At 41.3% G+C, this 16,167-nt stretch overlaps 1 protein-coding gene across 1 annotated transcript in view; it reads left to right on the top strand.

Moving 5' to 3' along the window:
• LOC141434202 (uncharacterized) overlaps nt 1-16,167 on the top strand; it is a 30,435-nt gene that overhangs the window by 5,034 nt on the left and 9,234 nt on the right. Inside the window, 10 exon segments of the mRNA XM_074096599.1 lie at nt 237-319; nt 322-409; nt 2,379-2,555; nt 3,790-3,930; nt 4,919-5,012; nt 6,381-6,567; nt 8,400-8,531; nt 10,144-10,303; nt 12,032-12,160; nt 15,588-15,769. Of these exon segments, the coding sequence (XP_073952700.1) occupies nt 237-319; nt 322-409; nt 2,379-2,555; nt 3,790-3,930; nt 4,919-5,012; nt 6,381-6,567; nt 8,400-8,531; nt 10,144-10,303; nt 12,032-12,160; nt 15,588-15,769 (1,373 nt within the window).

Below are 16,167 nucleotides of genomic sequence, written 5' to 3'. Positions count from 1 at the left end.
GCGAGTAATCGCCCGTCGCACGCGAACACTCGCTTACAGCCGAGCGACAAATTATTTTCCTTCCAAGACTTGATTCAGACCACGCGCAAACAACGTTAAACTTTGACAGCAACAGACAGATGACATTTGAATGTCAGTGCAAGAAATTAGTTTTATACGTTTTCCGCAACATGGCGAGGTTTTTTTATAATTCTGGTCAGCCTTTAATGAGTTGACTATGCGTTGTTTTGCGGCAGACGGCGCGCCTCCCTGCTGGGCTGGGTGGAGGGCTGGAGCCCCGGCGCGGCGGCCGCGGGCGCCCGGCTGCCGCCGCCGGCCGCGGCCGCTACATCTGCCAGCACTGTCTGGTGCACCTCGGGGACTTGTCGCGGTACAGGCAGCAGCCAAGGGTAGCTTACACCTTTTACAGGTAGTTATTTTACTCTTACTATACTATGCACGTGGTAGGGCCTTGTGCAAGGTCCGCCCGGATTGCTACCACCATCTTGCTCGCTAATCCTGCCGTGAAGCAGCAGTGCTTGCATTGTTGTGTTTCGGCGTGGAGAGTAAGACAGCCGGTGAAATTACTGGCACGTGAGGTATCCCATCTTAGGCCTCTAGGTTGCAACGCGTCTGCAATACCCCTGGTGTTGCAGATGTTTATGGGCGGTGGTGATCTCTTACAATCAGGAGACCCACTTGCTCGTTTGCCATCCAGTCGTATAAAAAAAAAAAAAAACTATATCATATTACAATACAATACAATATATTAATATACTAGCTTAAGCCCGCGACTTCGTCTGCGCGGATCTAGGTTATCGCGCGGTGGCGCCCTCTACCGGAATAAAAGGTATCCTATGTTGATCCTTGGGGTTCAAAATATCTATATATCAAATTTCAATCAAAATCGGTTCAGTAGTTTCGACGTGAAAGCGTAACAGACAGACAGACAGACAGACAGACAGACAGACAGACAGAGTTACTTTCGCATTTATAATATTAGTAGGGATTATGTATTAGTTTGTGTACCTATATATGTATGTGTATTTGAAATGATTTTTTTGAGTTAATTTAAATTTCGGTTCTTTTACCTTTTCATTGTACTTGTAGTGTCTACTCTTGTGTCTGATATCCTGTCAATCGTTCAAAGGTTAACTGGAAGAGATCCCTTTAAGGGATAAGTTCGCCTTTGTACATCTTATTATCCTGTGTTATGTTATTTTCATGTGTTTTTATGTACAATAAAGAGTTTACAATACAATACAATACAATACAAAGACTCTTTATTGTACACCAGAAATAGTAAGCGATACAGAAAACAGATACACAGAGAAAAAATTACAATGTACGCAATAGGCGGACTTATCGCTTAAGAGCGATCTCTTCCAGGCAACCAGTACTACTAGTAGGTACCAGTATCAGTAGTACTAGTAGTAGTTATTACTAGAGTTTCCCCGCGGCTTTGCACGCGTGAATAATTAGATACAGCAGTTGCATCGAAATTCCATCTAAAATTACATCGTGGTTTTCTTTGACGTTGAATTAAAACACCCAAATTTCATGACTCTAAGCCGATTGGTTGTTATTTCTCGTGGGAATATCGGAATAAAAAGTAAGCTATGTTTTATTCCAGATGTCCAGCTATTTACATACCAAATTTCATGACTCTAAGCCCAGCGATTGTTATTTAGAGATTTTATCCCTATCCCGTGGAATATCGGGATAAAAAGTAGCCTATGTTTTAATCCAGGTTATAAACTAACTTTTTGCCAAATTTTATCCAAATCCGTCCAGCCGTTTCAGCGTGAAGAAATAACAAACAGTCTCACTCACTCATTCACAAACTCACTCACTCACTCACTCACAAACTTTCACATTTATAATATAACTAGAGTTTACCCGCGGCTCCGCACGCGTTAACTATTCGATTTGGTAGTTACAATTGAAATTCCGGGATATTACAATATTCCCCTGGGAATTCCTAATTTTTTTATCGTGGTCTTTATTGAGGTTGTGTTAAGAACAACTGTCCAAAATTTTAAGACTAAACCTAGCGGTAGAAATTTAAAGATTTTATCCCTATCCCGGGGGAATATCGGGATAAAAAGTAGCCTATGTTTTAATCCAGGTTATAAACCTAACTTTTTGCCAAATTTTATCCAAATCCGTCCAGCCGTTTCAGCGTGAAGAACTAACAAACATACTCACTCACTCACTCACAAACTTTCACATTTATAATATTAGTAGGATATAGTAGGCTGCAAAAGTTTGGGAGTGTGTGAGTGAGTGCTGTGCAGGTTAGTTTAGATGACATGCAAGTACAGTCAACAAAAGCTACAGCCAGCAAAAAAGCTTACATCAAAAAAAATTTTTTTTACCAAAAACTTATTTTGTCGTAGACACGCTCTGGTGGTATCCACGCACTCCGGCCAGCCTTACAACCAGCTCGGGCTGCTGGCGCGGCGGCGCGGCCGCCGGCTGGGTGCCCTCTACTGGCACGTGCGTGCCGTGCTAGTCCGCTCGCCCTTCCCCCCCGCGCCTAACAATCTGCTGCGAACCCTGCAGCAGCATGCTGGGTCAGTGGCGCGGTTATTTTGTTTTCTCAAAAAATATCAGTAAAATGTTTGACACTATTCCCCGGATTTGCAGGTGGTAGGACCTTGTGCAAGGTCCGCCCGGATTGCTACCACCATCTTGCTCGCTAACCGTGAAGCAGCAGTGCTCGCACTGTTGTGTTTCGGCGTGGAGAGTAAGACAGCCGGTGAAATGACTGGCACTTGAGGTATCCCATCTTAGGCCTCTAGGTCGGCAACGCATCTGCAATCCCCTGGTGTTCTGTATGGGTCCCCTGAATCTCTTACCATCAGGAGACCCACTTGCTCGTTTGCCATCCAGTTGAATAATAAAAAAAAAAACCGACTTGGAAATACCGATGTTTTTCGTGTAAAGTAAAATACAATGACTCTTAAGAGGCTACCCGAGGTTTACATCGATTTTTGACAAGTTTTGAATCGTATCTCTCACTTGCACTACAGATAGAATTATAAGTCAAACGGCTATCGGTTCTTCAATCTTTAATCTCCATTTTTGTCTACCGGTTTTTGGAAAAAATGAATACTTTATTTTGTATGATTTTTTTAAATTGAAAAAACTCTAATTTCGTCTCTCTATTGACGTGAAAAATCTGTCATATACGAAATCTACATATTTGGGTTCGTCTTTGAAGTCTCTAAAAACTGATCGAGGGTTTTCATTTCAAACTAATTAACACACAAGTTATGGCCGATAAACCAGTTTTTTGGCCTAAAATTGTTCAACTTTGATGCCAAATATCTCGAAGACAATGAACTTTGAAGTAAATATGGGATACTATATTGCTTAAAGCCGTTGTTGTTTATATAATAAGCTACAAAAAACATTAGAAAACTAAGGAATTCAGATCGAAGGTCATTGGGGCATGGGATCATCTTAAAGGTCACATAACGAAAATAAAACACACTTGTTGAATACATTTTACTTACCTCATTTAATTTTAATGACCAAAAATGAATTCACGACCTTTTGTCCACCCAAATCACGGTACCACAGTATTTTTTTAGCTATTATAAACGTTATAGGTTTGATTTTTGTCACAATGTCGCGATGAAATTTCAAAACGTCGGAGCATCAGAGCCATAAAAGTTGCGGACGCTAGGTGGCGCTGATGTCGTGCACAGAGCCAATACAAGGTGAACATTTTTAGCCCCACCTGCCAGCTGGAAGCAAAGTACTCTCAACACTGTTAGGAGTACTAACTTAACCTCGTTGCAGACATGTCGTCCGCGACCCGCCGGTGCTGCCGGGCATGCGTCGCGCGTCGCCCCCGCCCGCGCCGCCCGCGCCGCGTCTCGACTCCCATTCGCACGTGACGGAACTTATGCGTGCGCTCTACATGATACACACGCTGGAGAAGTAAGTTAAATAGATGAGGTCGTTGACGTCATTGGGGGATGGGGTAGTCGACACCAGTAATCAATTGGGTCGTTGGCGCAATTAAGCAGTGAGGTAGAGTTGACATTATTGCTTATTAGGGTGGTTGATGTCATTAACCAATGGGGAAGTTGACACCACTATCTAATGGGGTGGTTGAAGTCATTAACCAATAGGGAAGTTGACATTTTTAACTAAGGGTGGTCGATGTCATTAACCAATGGGGAAGTTGACACCACTAACTAATAGGGTGGTTGAATTCATCAATCAATGGGAAAGTTGGCACCATTAACTAATAGGGTGGTTGATGTCATTAACCAATGGGGAAGTTGACACCACTAACTAATAGGGTGGTTGAAGTCATTAACCAATGGGAAGTTGACACCACTAACTAATGGGGTGGTTGAAGTCATTAACCAATAGGGAAGTTGACATTTTTAACTAAGGGTGGTTGATGTCATTAACCAATAGGGAAGTTGACACCACTAACTAATAGGTTGGTTGATGTCATTAACCAATGGGGAAGTTGACACCACTAACTAATAGGGTGGTTCAAGTCATTAACCAGTAGGGAAGTTGACACTATTAACTAAGGTTGGTTGGTTGGTCGATGCTGTTAATCAGTTAAGTAGTTGACGCCATTAACAAACAAATAATAATGCTCAGTTTCATTGGTGGATAACTTGGTCATAACCTCCCGCAGGCGGAATTGTGACTACTAAACCCGAACGCAGGCCCTATGGCATGCGTTATATGAAGATCCCCCGTACCCCACGCGTACGCCTTATCGTATCGAGTACTGAAACTGAGCCATATAGAGTGGTTTATGCTGATAATCAACGGGGTAGTCATTTTATTAATACTTAAGTTAGTATTAATTATACCTGCTGTAGCTTTTGGCTGACTTTATCAACTTTTTGATTCTGCGGTATGGAAGGGATGAAAAATTGTTTTTTGTTTTGTTTTGTAGTTTGGAGTTCGCTAGCACGTTGGTGCATTCACTTAATTCTTCGCTGACTTCGCTCGTCGCTACGGACTGCTTTGAATCTATGACGCTTATAAAGGTAAAGTTGGTTTCGACACATAAAAACTTTCAAATTATGTTTGGTTTTTTGGAGTCTTTTTGTATTTTTTATTTCAACTCCAAATTTGTTACTTTTACGGGTATCCCGTGAAACCATATCGAAAATACAAAGTTAGACATGGATGCACAGAAAAACCAGAAAAAGAGACCAGCGCTGGGAATCGAACCCAGATCCTCAACAATCCGTGCTGTGTGCTATAGCACCCCTACACCACTGCTGGACAGGAATCTAGACACGATTTCCTTTGCATACATGTCTCAGGTTGCTTATTTCTACTATGCTACTTAAGCAGCAGCACTAGCGACATCTATCTTTCACCAAGAGACGTCACATTCTTTCGGAACCAACCGCTCACTCAGACAAGAGATTTCGCTACTAAGCAATCAAATTATGATTGTTTTTTTGAGGTCTTTTTGTATTTTTTATTTCAACTCCAAATTTGTGTAGATGTCGCTAGTGCTGCTGCTTAAGTACCATAGTAGTTAGAATGCGACCGTCTTTTGTCTCAACGCCTCGGCCGTCTATACCTGCTTGGCCGGCAACCCCTTACTTCCCGGCCTCTACAGTAATGTACTAATTGGGATGCACCAAAAAAAATAACCTATAGTTTTTATTTTATTTTCGGAAATAGGATATTTTAAGATACCATTTTCATTAATTTTGAATTTTGATGAGTATTTAATTTTTTATATTTTTTTTACGAAATACGCTGGATGACGTCACAGTGAGACAGCCACGTTCCATTGCCTGGAAAAATTCAGGTCGTACATAACATAATCTGTGGCATTACAATGTGACAATAATTCAAGCACGGTTTAGGGTCCTAAATGAACCATGACAAATAGTTTTATTTATCTCTCTTCTTTTAGCTTCGATTATTCCTGTTTATTTAATGGTGTGATTGTAAATAGATATTTTTTATTATAATCTGATACTTAAATTCCTTTGTATTTACTTGTAACGTAGTTATTTTAATAATTTAATTTGTAAAAATACATTGGAAATACTCGTATACATTTCGAACTTTACGATAAATGACAACTGTTTAAGGCCGGGTGCGCATCATGTGATTAAAGTTCTATCTTTGTCACTCTTTGCTATTATAAGCAGGACAGGAACATTTCAAATTGACAATTTGCTTACGAGTGTAGACCTGCTTTATAACTGCCTTTGTGACGAGACACTGCAGGGGTCAAATGAGGGTCATTACTTAAATTTTGTTTATTTAATTCAGTTTATCACATTTTTGGAATCTGATTTCTGCAAACGCTTCACAAAGCCTATTTCTCCAAATTGTTTCTCGATTTATTATACGTTGTCAAAAATTGGGACATCCCAATTGTCCAGATGGTGTGCGTGATTATCTGGCTGGTGCACTCTTCGACGGAGGAGCAGACGGCGAGCGAGGGCTCGCTCAGCGGCGCGGAGGCGACGGCGGCGGCGCTCAGCCAGACGCTGGCGGCCGGCGCGCTGCTGGCGCTGCTGCTGCCGGCGCACGCGGCGGAGACGCCGCCGGCGCGCGCGCTGCCCGCACGTGAGTACCCTTAACCCTTAGACATGGCCTACCAATCCCTACAAGCTATATTTAATACAAAAAAAACAGCAATAGATGGCACTACTATTAACATTTGTAAATTATAAAATGTGAATAAGCCGAATTAAGTAGAAATATTAAGATTAAAATAAAGACTAGCATATTTTATAAACACAACTTCACATCAACCTTAATTCAACTCCTTAATTTGAAGATAAGAAACACCATAAAAATAATAAATTGAGAATACGAAAGTATAGGCTACATGTGGCTACATTTCAGCTATGAGGCTTTCGTAGTGTTTTGCAATTGTGACGCTAGATGGCGAATAACCGGAATGCGCTTGCTGGGCTTGCCCCGCGCTTGCTCACATTCGTCGAAACTATTGAGAGAAACATGCCATTCTCTTCTAATGACGTAAATAAGACAGAGAACATGCGGTCGTCTAGGCTCAGTTGGTGAGCTTGTTGGTTGTTGTCAGTGTACCGTATCCTTAGTGTCTCACTAGATGGCAATACGTATCGTGTTATTTGTGTTCTCACTGGTGCCATCTATTGGAAAATCGAAGGAAAGAAAAATAGCCAGTTGAATAGCCAGTATTAGGGTGATACCATTTGCTTGTACTAGGTGGTGTCTCTGTTATATATGTACTCTGTGCCTTAGCTCACAGATATAGATTACACTAGATAACGCAAACACCTCAATCTGTATGAAAAGTTGAAAACCAACCGTGTCACTTTTTTTTATCTACTGTGACGTCTCAAGAGCGAATTAGCGATGTGAATTCTCCGATGTCCGCGCAAAATCCGTGGGGCTCGAGTCAGTCACTAGTCATGATTAGTCAGTTAGCGGTCAGTCTTTGTATGGGGCCAACCCCGACATTTGGTCGGGGTTCCGACACGCCAAATAGATACATTTGCGTAATCTAGTGTAATCTATATCTGTGCCTTAGCTGCATCCTACTGATCTTACTTATATTATAAACGCGAAAGTTTGTATGGATGGATGTTTGTTTGGATGTATGTTACTCTTTCACGCAAATACTACTGAACGGATTTGCATGATATTTGGCATACAGGAAGTATATACCCTGGATTAACATATAGGCTACTTTTTATCCCGATATTCCCATGGGATAGAGATAAAATCTCGAAAAAACAACCGTTGGGCTTAGAGTCATGAAATTTGGTATGTAGGTAGCTGGACGTCTGGAATAACACATAGGCTACTTTTTATCCCGATATTCCCACGGGGATGGATACAATCTCTAAACAACAACCGCTGGGCTAGAGTCATGAAATTTGGTATGTAGGTAGCTGGACGTCTGAATAACACATAGGCTACTTTTTATCCCGATATTCCCACGGGATAGGGATACAATTTCTAAACAACAACCGCTGTGCGTAGAGTCATTAAATTTGGTATACAGGTAGCTGGACTTCTAGAATAACACATAGGCTACTTTTTATCCCGATATTCCTACGGGATAGGGATACAATTTTGAAATTTCTACCTCTGGGCTTAGAGTTGAAATTTTGGACAGTTGTTCTTAACACAATGAAGACCAAAAAACGTGATTAATTTGCCGGTTTTTTTTTATATATATATAAAGGCAGCAGGTAGACAATATTCACAGAATCTTTTGTTGTATAATGACTTTAAATTAAAATAAAATAAATATTTAAGGGGGGGCTCCCATACAAAAAAAAATGACTTTTTGCCGTTTTTTTTTTTTGCTAATGTCGAATGTTGTATAGATGGTACGGAACCCTTCGTGCGCGAGTCCGACTCGCACTTAGCCGTTTCTTTTAACAGTAATTTATTTTTCGCAGTGAAAGTGTTCCTGCAATGGTTGGTCCTATACCCGCAGCTGCTCCGCTCGGCGCCGTTCGTCGGGCGGCCGCAGCTCTGGCACGCTCTCGCTCACACACTCAACAAGTTGAAAGGAGACAGCGATGACAAATGTGAGCATACTACCACCGGACGTGTGGAAGGAAGAATAGCGTTGAACTAAAAGAGTTTCCTTGCTCACCCGCGACCTTACGATAGCTAAGCTTATGCGAAATATGCGTGTTCATGCAGTTCCTCCACCTCCACACTGTAAGAACACACACAAATCACACAAACCCATCTATCACCACCACCACACTACACTGACGCGTTTCGAACTCAACCAGAGCTCATCTTCAGAGTGACACAACCGTACACCATGCTACCAGTTGTTAGACAGAGTTGTTTTAGTCTAACAACTGGTATATATCTATATAATTATATTATGTTGCTTAGTACCCATAACACAAGCTTTGCTAAGCTTACTTTGGACTAGGTCAATTGGTGTGAATTGTCCCGTGATATTTATTTATTTATTTAAATTTTCAGTTGCCCCCTTATTAAAATATATATATATTTCCTCACGCTATTTCACCATAAAAATAAGTAATATTGTTTTAAAATATATACAAAACCTGGTGGTAAAAGTGATAAACAGTTAGTTAATCTTTGTTGTTGGTTCCAATGACTACCCTGGATCCTTGACGACCAGATGGCCTAGTGTTAGAGAACCTGACTACGAAGCTTGAGGTCCGGGTTCGATTCCCGTGTCGGGGCAGATATTTGTATGAAAAATACGAATGTTTGTTCTCGGGTCTTGGGTGTTCACTATGAATTTAAGTATGTATCTATATAATTATATTTATCCGTTGCTTAGTACCCATAACACAAGCTTTGCTAAGCTTACTTTGGGACTAGGTCAATTGGTGTGAATTGTCCCGTGATATTTATTATTATTAATAGAAAGTTTTGATAACTACATCATAACTACATACATACATTACGATTTTTTCCTCACAAGATTTCGTGACGTTTTCCTGACGTCGAGAAATTTTGGATGTTTTATGTAGTTTATGTTTTATGATCTCGTCCTTAGGGTTATTAATTTCTTGACAAAACTGATTTCTTGTCAATTTCATGACTGGACAACTTTTTGAAATATACTCAAATCGACGGTTAAGAATCAATAACACCTAACTATCATGCTAAAAGATGGTAGATAGACGGTATTGGTGAAAATACAGGTCTTTGGGTATGAAAGCCATTCCAGCCTCCGTCCATCCATCCCAGCCTATATACGTCCCACTGCTGGGCACAGGCCTCCTCTGAGAACAAGAGGGCTCGGGCCATTGTTCCCACGCGGGCCTGTGCGGACTGGGAACTTCACACGCACCATTAAATTGAAAGAAAGAAATATTCTTTTCGGACCCCGCACATTACATAAAAAGCATAACTGAAATACATTAAAAAAAGAAAAAGTAAAATAAAAAAGAAAAAAACAATAATATTGTATATTTTAATTGCTTCGCAGGTTAGCGCAGGTTTCCTCACGATGTTTTCCTACACCGCAAAGCTCGTGGTGAATTTCAAACGCAATTCCGCACATGAATTTGGAAAAACTCAGAGGTGCGAGCCGGGGTTTGAACCCACGACCCTCTGCTTGAGAGGCGATTGGTCAAACCGCTAGGCCACCACGGCCTCAACCAGCGTCCGTATCCCGCACTAAATCCACTCGTCTGCTTGCAGATGACACGGTGCCGCTGCCAGAGGACGAGGAGCTCCACGGCTTCCAACCCCTGGAGGAGTCGTTCAAGGACCTTAAGTTCCTCAACCATGCCACTTGGGACACGTACGGGCGCCGCGTGCCCGATGTGGACGAAGAGAACGAGGGCGACGAGGAAGTAGCGTGAGTATTGGGCTAGGTCTAAAAGCGTTGGTAGGTACTGTCGGCATCAGATATATCGGAGCGGCCAAGGTTTTTTTTTTATTCGACTGGATGGCAAACGAGCAAGTGGGTCTCCTGATGGTAAGAGATCACCACCGTCCATAAACATCTGCAACGCCAGGGGTATTGCAGATGCGGTTGCCAACCTAGAGGCCTAAGATGGAATACCTCAGGTGCCAGTAATTTCACCGGCTGTCTTACTCTCCACGCCGAAACACAACAGTGCAAGCACTGCTGCTTCACGGCAGGATTAGCGAGCGGCCAAGGTGATCAAAAGTATCGAATTCATGAACTCTAATCCTCACACACACACACAAACATCTCGCCTGTGTTCCCAAATGGGGTAGGCAGAGCACACGAAACGTTACCGCTTCGGAGCCACTTTTAGCAATTTTAGGTTTTAAGTTTGACAAAAACGGCACAATAGTGACAGGTTGCTAGCCTGTCGCCTACGGTATACCTTAACCTATCTGATGCAGATTATGTTTATGTTCACTATGTAATTATATTGAAAATCCATGAGTATTTAGTCACTGTAGTTTTATTAAAATAAACGAAAAGAACACATGAGCTAAGCGCACATATACCGCTGTGCCGCCATTGTCATAGACAACAACATGAACGAACAAAAGGGTAAGAGGATCGTTCAGAAACTAGGTTCAAATGACAAAGGTTTTAGTAATACTAAACACTATCCTCAGTCGCCTCTTACGACATCCACGGGAGAAATGGAGAGGTATAATTCTAACCCGACACCACACGGGTCTAATCCTACACTCCACAACTCTAATCCTACTTCCTACTAATATTATAAATGTGAAAGTTTGTGAGTGAGTATGTTTGTTACTTCTTCACGCTGAAACGGTTGGACGGATTTGGATGAAATTTGGCAAAAAGTTAGTTTATAACCTGGATTAAATCATAGAATACTTTTTATCCCGATATTCCCACGGGATAGGGATAAAATTTCGAAATAATAACCAGTGGATTTAGAATCATGAAATTGGTATCTAGGTTTGCAGGTGGTAGGACCTTGTGCAAGGTCCGCCCGGATTGCTACCACCATCTTGCTCGCTTGCTTTTGCGCTAGTGTCGCCCCCTGCGCAGAGCTTTGACTATGCCCTATTTGTTAGCAACTTGTGTAAAGTATGTATGTATGTAAATTCTTTATTGTACAAAAGAAAATTAACAAAATACAACTGACAAACTTTAAGATACTTGTACAAAGGCGGACTTATCCCTTTAAGGGATCTCTACCAGTCAACCTTTGAGTGGATGAGAGGAGAGGAGCAATACGTTAGGGTCCGACAAAGGGTGAATTTAAGAGTTAAAATAATGGAAGCTACTATACAGTGCTTTAAACAATATAATACATAAACTACAATATAAATAAATAAACTACTATATATTTATTTATTATTTTATTATATGACCATAATAATATATTATATGACCATAATACATATACCCCCTTATTCATAAAACTTAACAAGCCTATGTTAACTAACAAATGCTTTGTCCCTTTCTAACAAATACAAATGTCGAAGTGACAGATAAGGACAAACGAATTTTAGCGGCATTTTTTACTAAAATAGCTTTGATTGTCGTTTATGAATATGGGGATAATATACATATAAGCATATTAAACAAAGGAATGTTCTCAAATATTTAAAGTGTTGTTTGTTGCAGCCCCCCGTCGGTGGTGTCGCCGGCGTCGCTCGGCGACGAGCCGGAGCTGGCGGCCGGCGTGCGCGCGCGCCGGCTCGTCGCGCTCGGCAAACAGCTCGCCGATCTGAGGCCCCAGCAGTTTGGTTACACGTGAGCAACCGCCCCTTAAAAATTCAAATTCAAAATTCAAATGATTTATTCAGTAAATAGGCCGCAATGGGCACTTTTACACGTCATTTTTTAAACTACCAGCGCTTTCGGAAAAACCATCATTGCCAAGAAGAATGCGACGCAAGAAACTTGACAGAAAGTCATTTTTTCATCAAAATATAATTACAAATAAAATACTTAAAAACTATATTATACAATTAAAGAAAAAAAATACAAAAAATAATAATACAGGAAATACAGGGATGTATGGGGTCCCTTAGTTACAATACTAAACACTAACTATATCTTAACTATATCTACTATCAGTGAAGGTGTAGAATGCTTCCACCGTTATAAATTTTAAAATAATAATAACAATAATTTAGTTCTGAAATATACATTTCAGGTCAAGTAACCATTAAGCTTTTGGATTTCGAAGGCAAGTTCACGTCTGCCGCCCCCTTATATCACAATACTATGTTAATGTATCATCTAAATTAATTTATATTCAACTGTGTCATATATGCTGTTTGTTTCCCAAATAAATAAATACTAGCTCCCCGCCCCGGCTCCGCACGGGTACAATAACCTTTGGACAGTCGGGTAAAAGTCTCCGTGCCGGTAGTCCGTAGTTTGTAACGGCCAAATTTGCAAAAAAACTTGCCAAGTTACTCGCTCACGAAGGGTTCCGTGCGGTTATCTATACACAATATTAGACAGTAGCAAAAAACGGCAAAAAAAAACACGTTTGTTGTATGGGAGGTCCCCGTAAATGTTTATTTTATTTTAATGAATTATTCATTTTATATTGAATATACAACTATAGATTCTGTGAATATTTCAAGCGTCTACCTGTTGCCGTTATTAATATCAAGCAAAAAATCGGCAAAACAATCACGTTTGTTGTATGGGAGCCCCCCTTAAATATTAATTTTATTCTGTTGTTAGTAATCGTTGTTATAGCAGCCACAGCAATACATAATCTGTGAAAATTTCATGTGTCTAATTATTACAGCTCAGGAGATATAACCAACCATGTGACATACAGACAGACAGCGGCGTCTCAGTAATAGGGTTCCTTTGGCACCCTGTGGATACGGAACCCTAACTAGCTTTTTCTTATCGAAAATACAAACTGAGCCATGGATGCACAGAAAAACCAGAAAGAGACCAGCGCTGGGAATCGAACCCAGGTCCTCAGCAATCCGTGCTGCGTGCTTTAACCACTACACCACCGCTAGACAGGAATCTAGACACGAATTTTTCCTATGCATACATATCTCAGGTTGCTTATTTCTACTACGCTACTTATGCAGCAGCACTAGCGACATCTATGTTCCGCTCTCATCGAGAGACGTCACACTCTTTCGGAACCAACCGCTCACCCAGACAAGAGATGTCGCTACTAAGCAATCAAATTATGATTCCAAAAAAACCAATCATAATTCAAAATTCGTGTCTAGATTCCTGTCCAGCGGTGGTGTAGGGGTTAAAGCACGCAGCACGGATTGCTGAGGACCTGGGTTCGATTCCCAGCGCTGGTCTCTTTCTGGTTTTTCTGTGCGTCCATGGCTCACTTTGTATTTTCGATATGGTTTCACGGGATACCCGTAAAAGTAACAAATTTGGAGTTGAAATAAAAAATACAAAAAGACTCCAAAAAAAACCAATCATAGTGTAAGGCCGAAGATTGAGGAAAAGTTATGTTTTGTAGTTGTAAGTTGAGTTGAACACAAAAATCACGGTTTCACGTAAAAGTTATTAAAGTTTATTGTAAAAGGTAACAAGTTAAAGTAAAATGCTTGGCTGTGACCGATCGCGGACAGTGTTAATTGTCAACTCATTCGAATCGTGTCCGATGCGTAAAAGTAGGCTGCAAAGTTAGCAATATTCTGTACGATGTCGATCGTACACATAGCTTTTTCTTGTTTGGTACTCTGTCCCGTTGTCCAAAAGACAACAGTGACAGGGTTTCTTAAATATTGTATTAATGCTACTAATGTCCTCAGGAGATAGTGCACAAAGTAATGGGCTTGTAAAGCTACGTTTTCACCAATAATGTACGAGGATGTGTGGCGAGAGATGTGTTTTTCACTAACCAATAGAAACGCTTAATTTACACCACCTCGCACAGCACAATATATTGTGGACACAGCAGAGCGGAACGAGGCTAGATAAAGAACACATTCCTAGCAGCACATCCTCGTACATTATTGGTGAAAACATAGCTTTACAAGCCCTTGCCCAAAACATCCTTGCACATCTCTGGTGGAATCGAAGCCTTATACTCTACACAAGTGCAACCACAAGCGTGCGATGTACAGCCGAGGAAACTATATCACGGAACCATTTCGTTCCTAACCCATCGTAGAACTTTCTCACAGTAAGTGTCATAATAAAATCCACTTAGCAATGCGATATCATTATGACTTTTCCTACAAAAAGGTTCCACAGTGCGTCACTATTCAGTTTTTTCTTATCCAATTTCGCTATGATTTCTTTGGCAGATGTATGAGATATCAAAATTACGTTGGTAGTACAAAGATTCTACCATGGTTAGTAAATGTTTTAGCGTGAAGGACCAACACACACACAAACTTTTGCTATTTTGACGCTTTGTACCAGCCACAAAAACGCCAGGTCCGCATAATGCCAGATTCGCGAAACGCCAGATTCGCATAATGGCAGATTTTCAGATTCGCAGTATACCAGATTCGCAGAATGCCAGATTAGCACGATGCCAGATTTCAGATTCGCAGAATGCCAGATTCGCATAGTACCAGATTCGCAGAATGCCAGATTCATTTCTTGTCAGCATTATTTACCATTTTCGGCACAGGCTCGTTCTGTCTGTTTCCTTAAATGTCTGCTTTTCAAAATGGCCTTCTTCCAACAAACGTCTCTTTTCTATAATGTCTGCTATTTTGTTTCCTATGATGGCTCTTTCCTAGCTTTGGGCTTATAACTACTAAATTGCATTTTACATCTTTATCAATATTCCCAGATCTCCAAACTTTTTGGTCTCAAAATACCAAGTGAAGTTCCCAATCCGCACTGGTCCCGCGTGGGAACTACGGCCCTAGCCCTCTCATTCCGAGAGGAGGCCTGTGCCCAGCAGTGGGACGTTTATAGGTCGGGTTGATGATTGTGCGAATGTGGCATTCTGCGAATCGGGCGCTCTGCGAATCTGAAATCGGGCATCTTACAAATCTGGCATTCTGCGAATCTGGTATATTCCGAATCTGAAAATCTGGAATTATGCGAACACAAAGCGTGTGGTACAAAGCGTCAAATCTACTTTTGTATTTATAATATCAGTAAGAGTGAGATAGTAACAGCTCGCTCTAATATACCGTTAGGTTAGGTTAGAGCGAGAGAGATGCGAGTTGTCTGAGAGCTCGATTAAAGAAACCCCTCCCTCCAACAGTACAGAAGACGGAGTGGTAACCTTCGCCGCCCTCTGCGTCGGCGGCCATGAGCTCTCTTTGGCCTTGGCAGAACTCCAAGCTTCAGCGACGCCCCACGGACGCGACAGCGAGCAGGACAGCGAAGACGATGCGCCGCTACCGCCGCCCATAGTCATCTCCGAAGCGGACTTCAGAGAGAAAGGTCAGTCTTTTGAATAGACCACGGTCTTCTCAGTAGACCGCTGTCTTTTGGGTTAGACTGTGATGTTTTGTGTATAAACTAAAATGTGCACACTTGGGTACGCCGCAGTCTTCTGAGTAGACTATGGTCTTCTCAGTAGACCGCTGTCTTTTGGGTTAGACTGTGATGTTTTGTGTATAAACTAAAATGTGCACACTTGGGTACGCCGCAGTCTTCTGAGTAGACTATGGTCTTCTCAGTAGACCGCTGTCTTTTGGGTAAGACTGTGATGTTTAGTGTATAAACTAAAATGTGCACACTTGGGTATCCATAGTACAACCTTTGCTTAGTTTGGGACTTGGTCAATTGGTGTCAAGTGTCCCATGATATTTTTTTTATCTAGAGCGCGTGTAAGCGCC

The sequence above is a fragment of the Choristoneura fumiferana genome, chromosome Z, assembly GCF_025370935.1.
Source record: "Choristoneura fumiferana chromosome Z, NRCan_CFum_1, whole genome shotgun sequence".
NCBI lineage: Eukaryota > Metazoa > Arthropoda > Insecta > Lepidoptera > Tortricidae > Choristoneura > Choristoneura fumiferana.
Note: the sequence above shows the minus strand (reverse complement) of the source record. Positions and strands in the feature narration are given on the sequence as shown.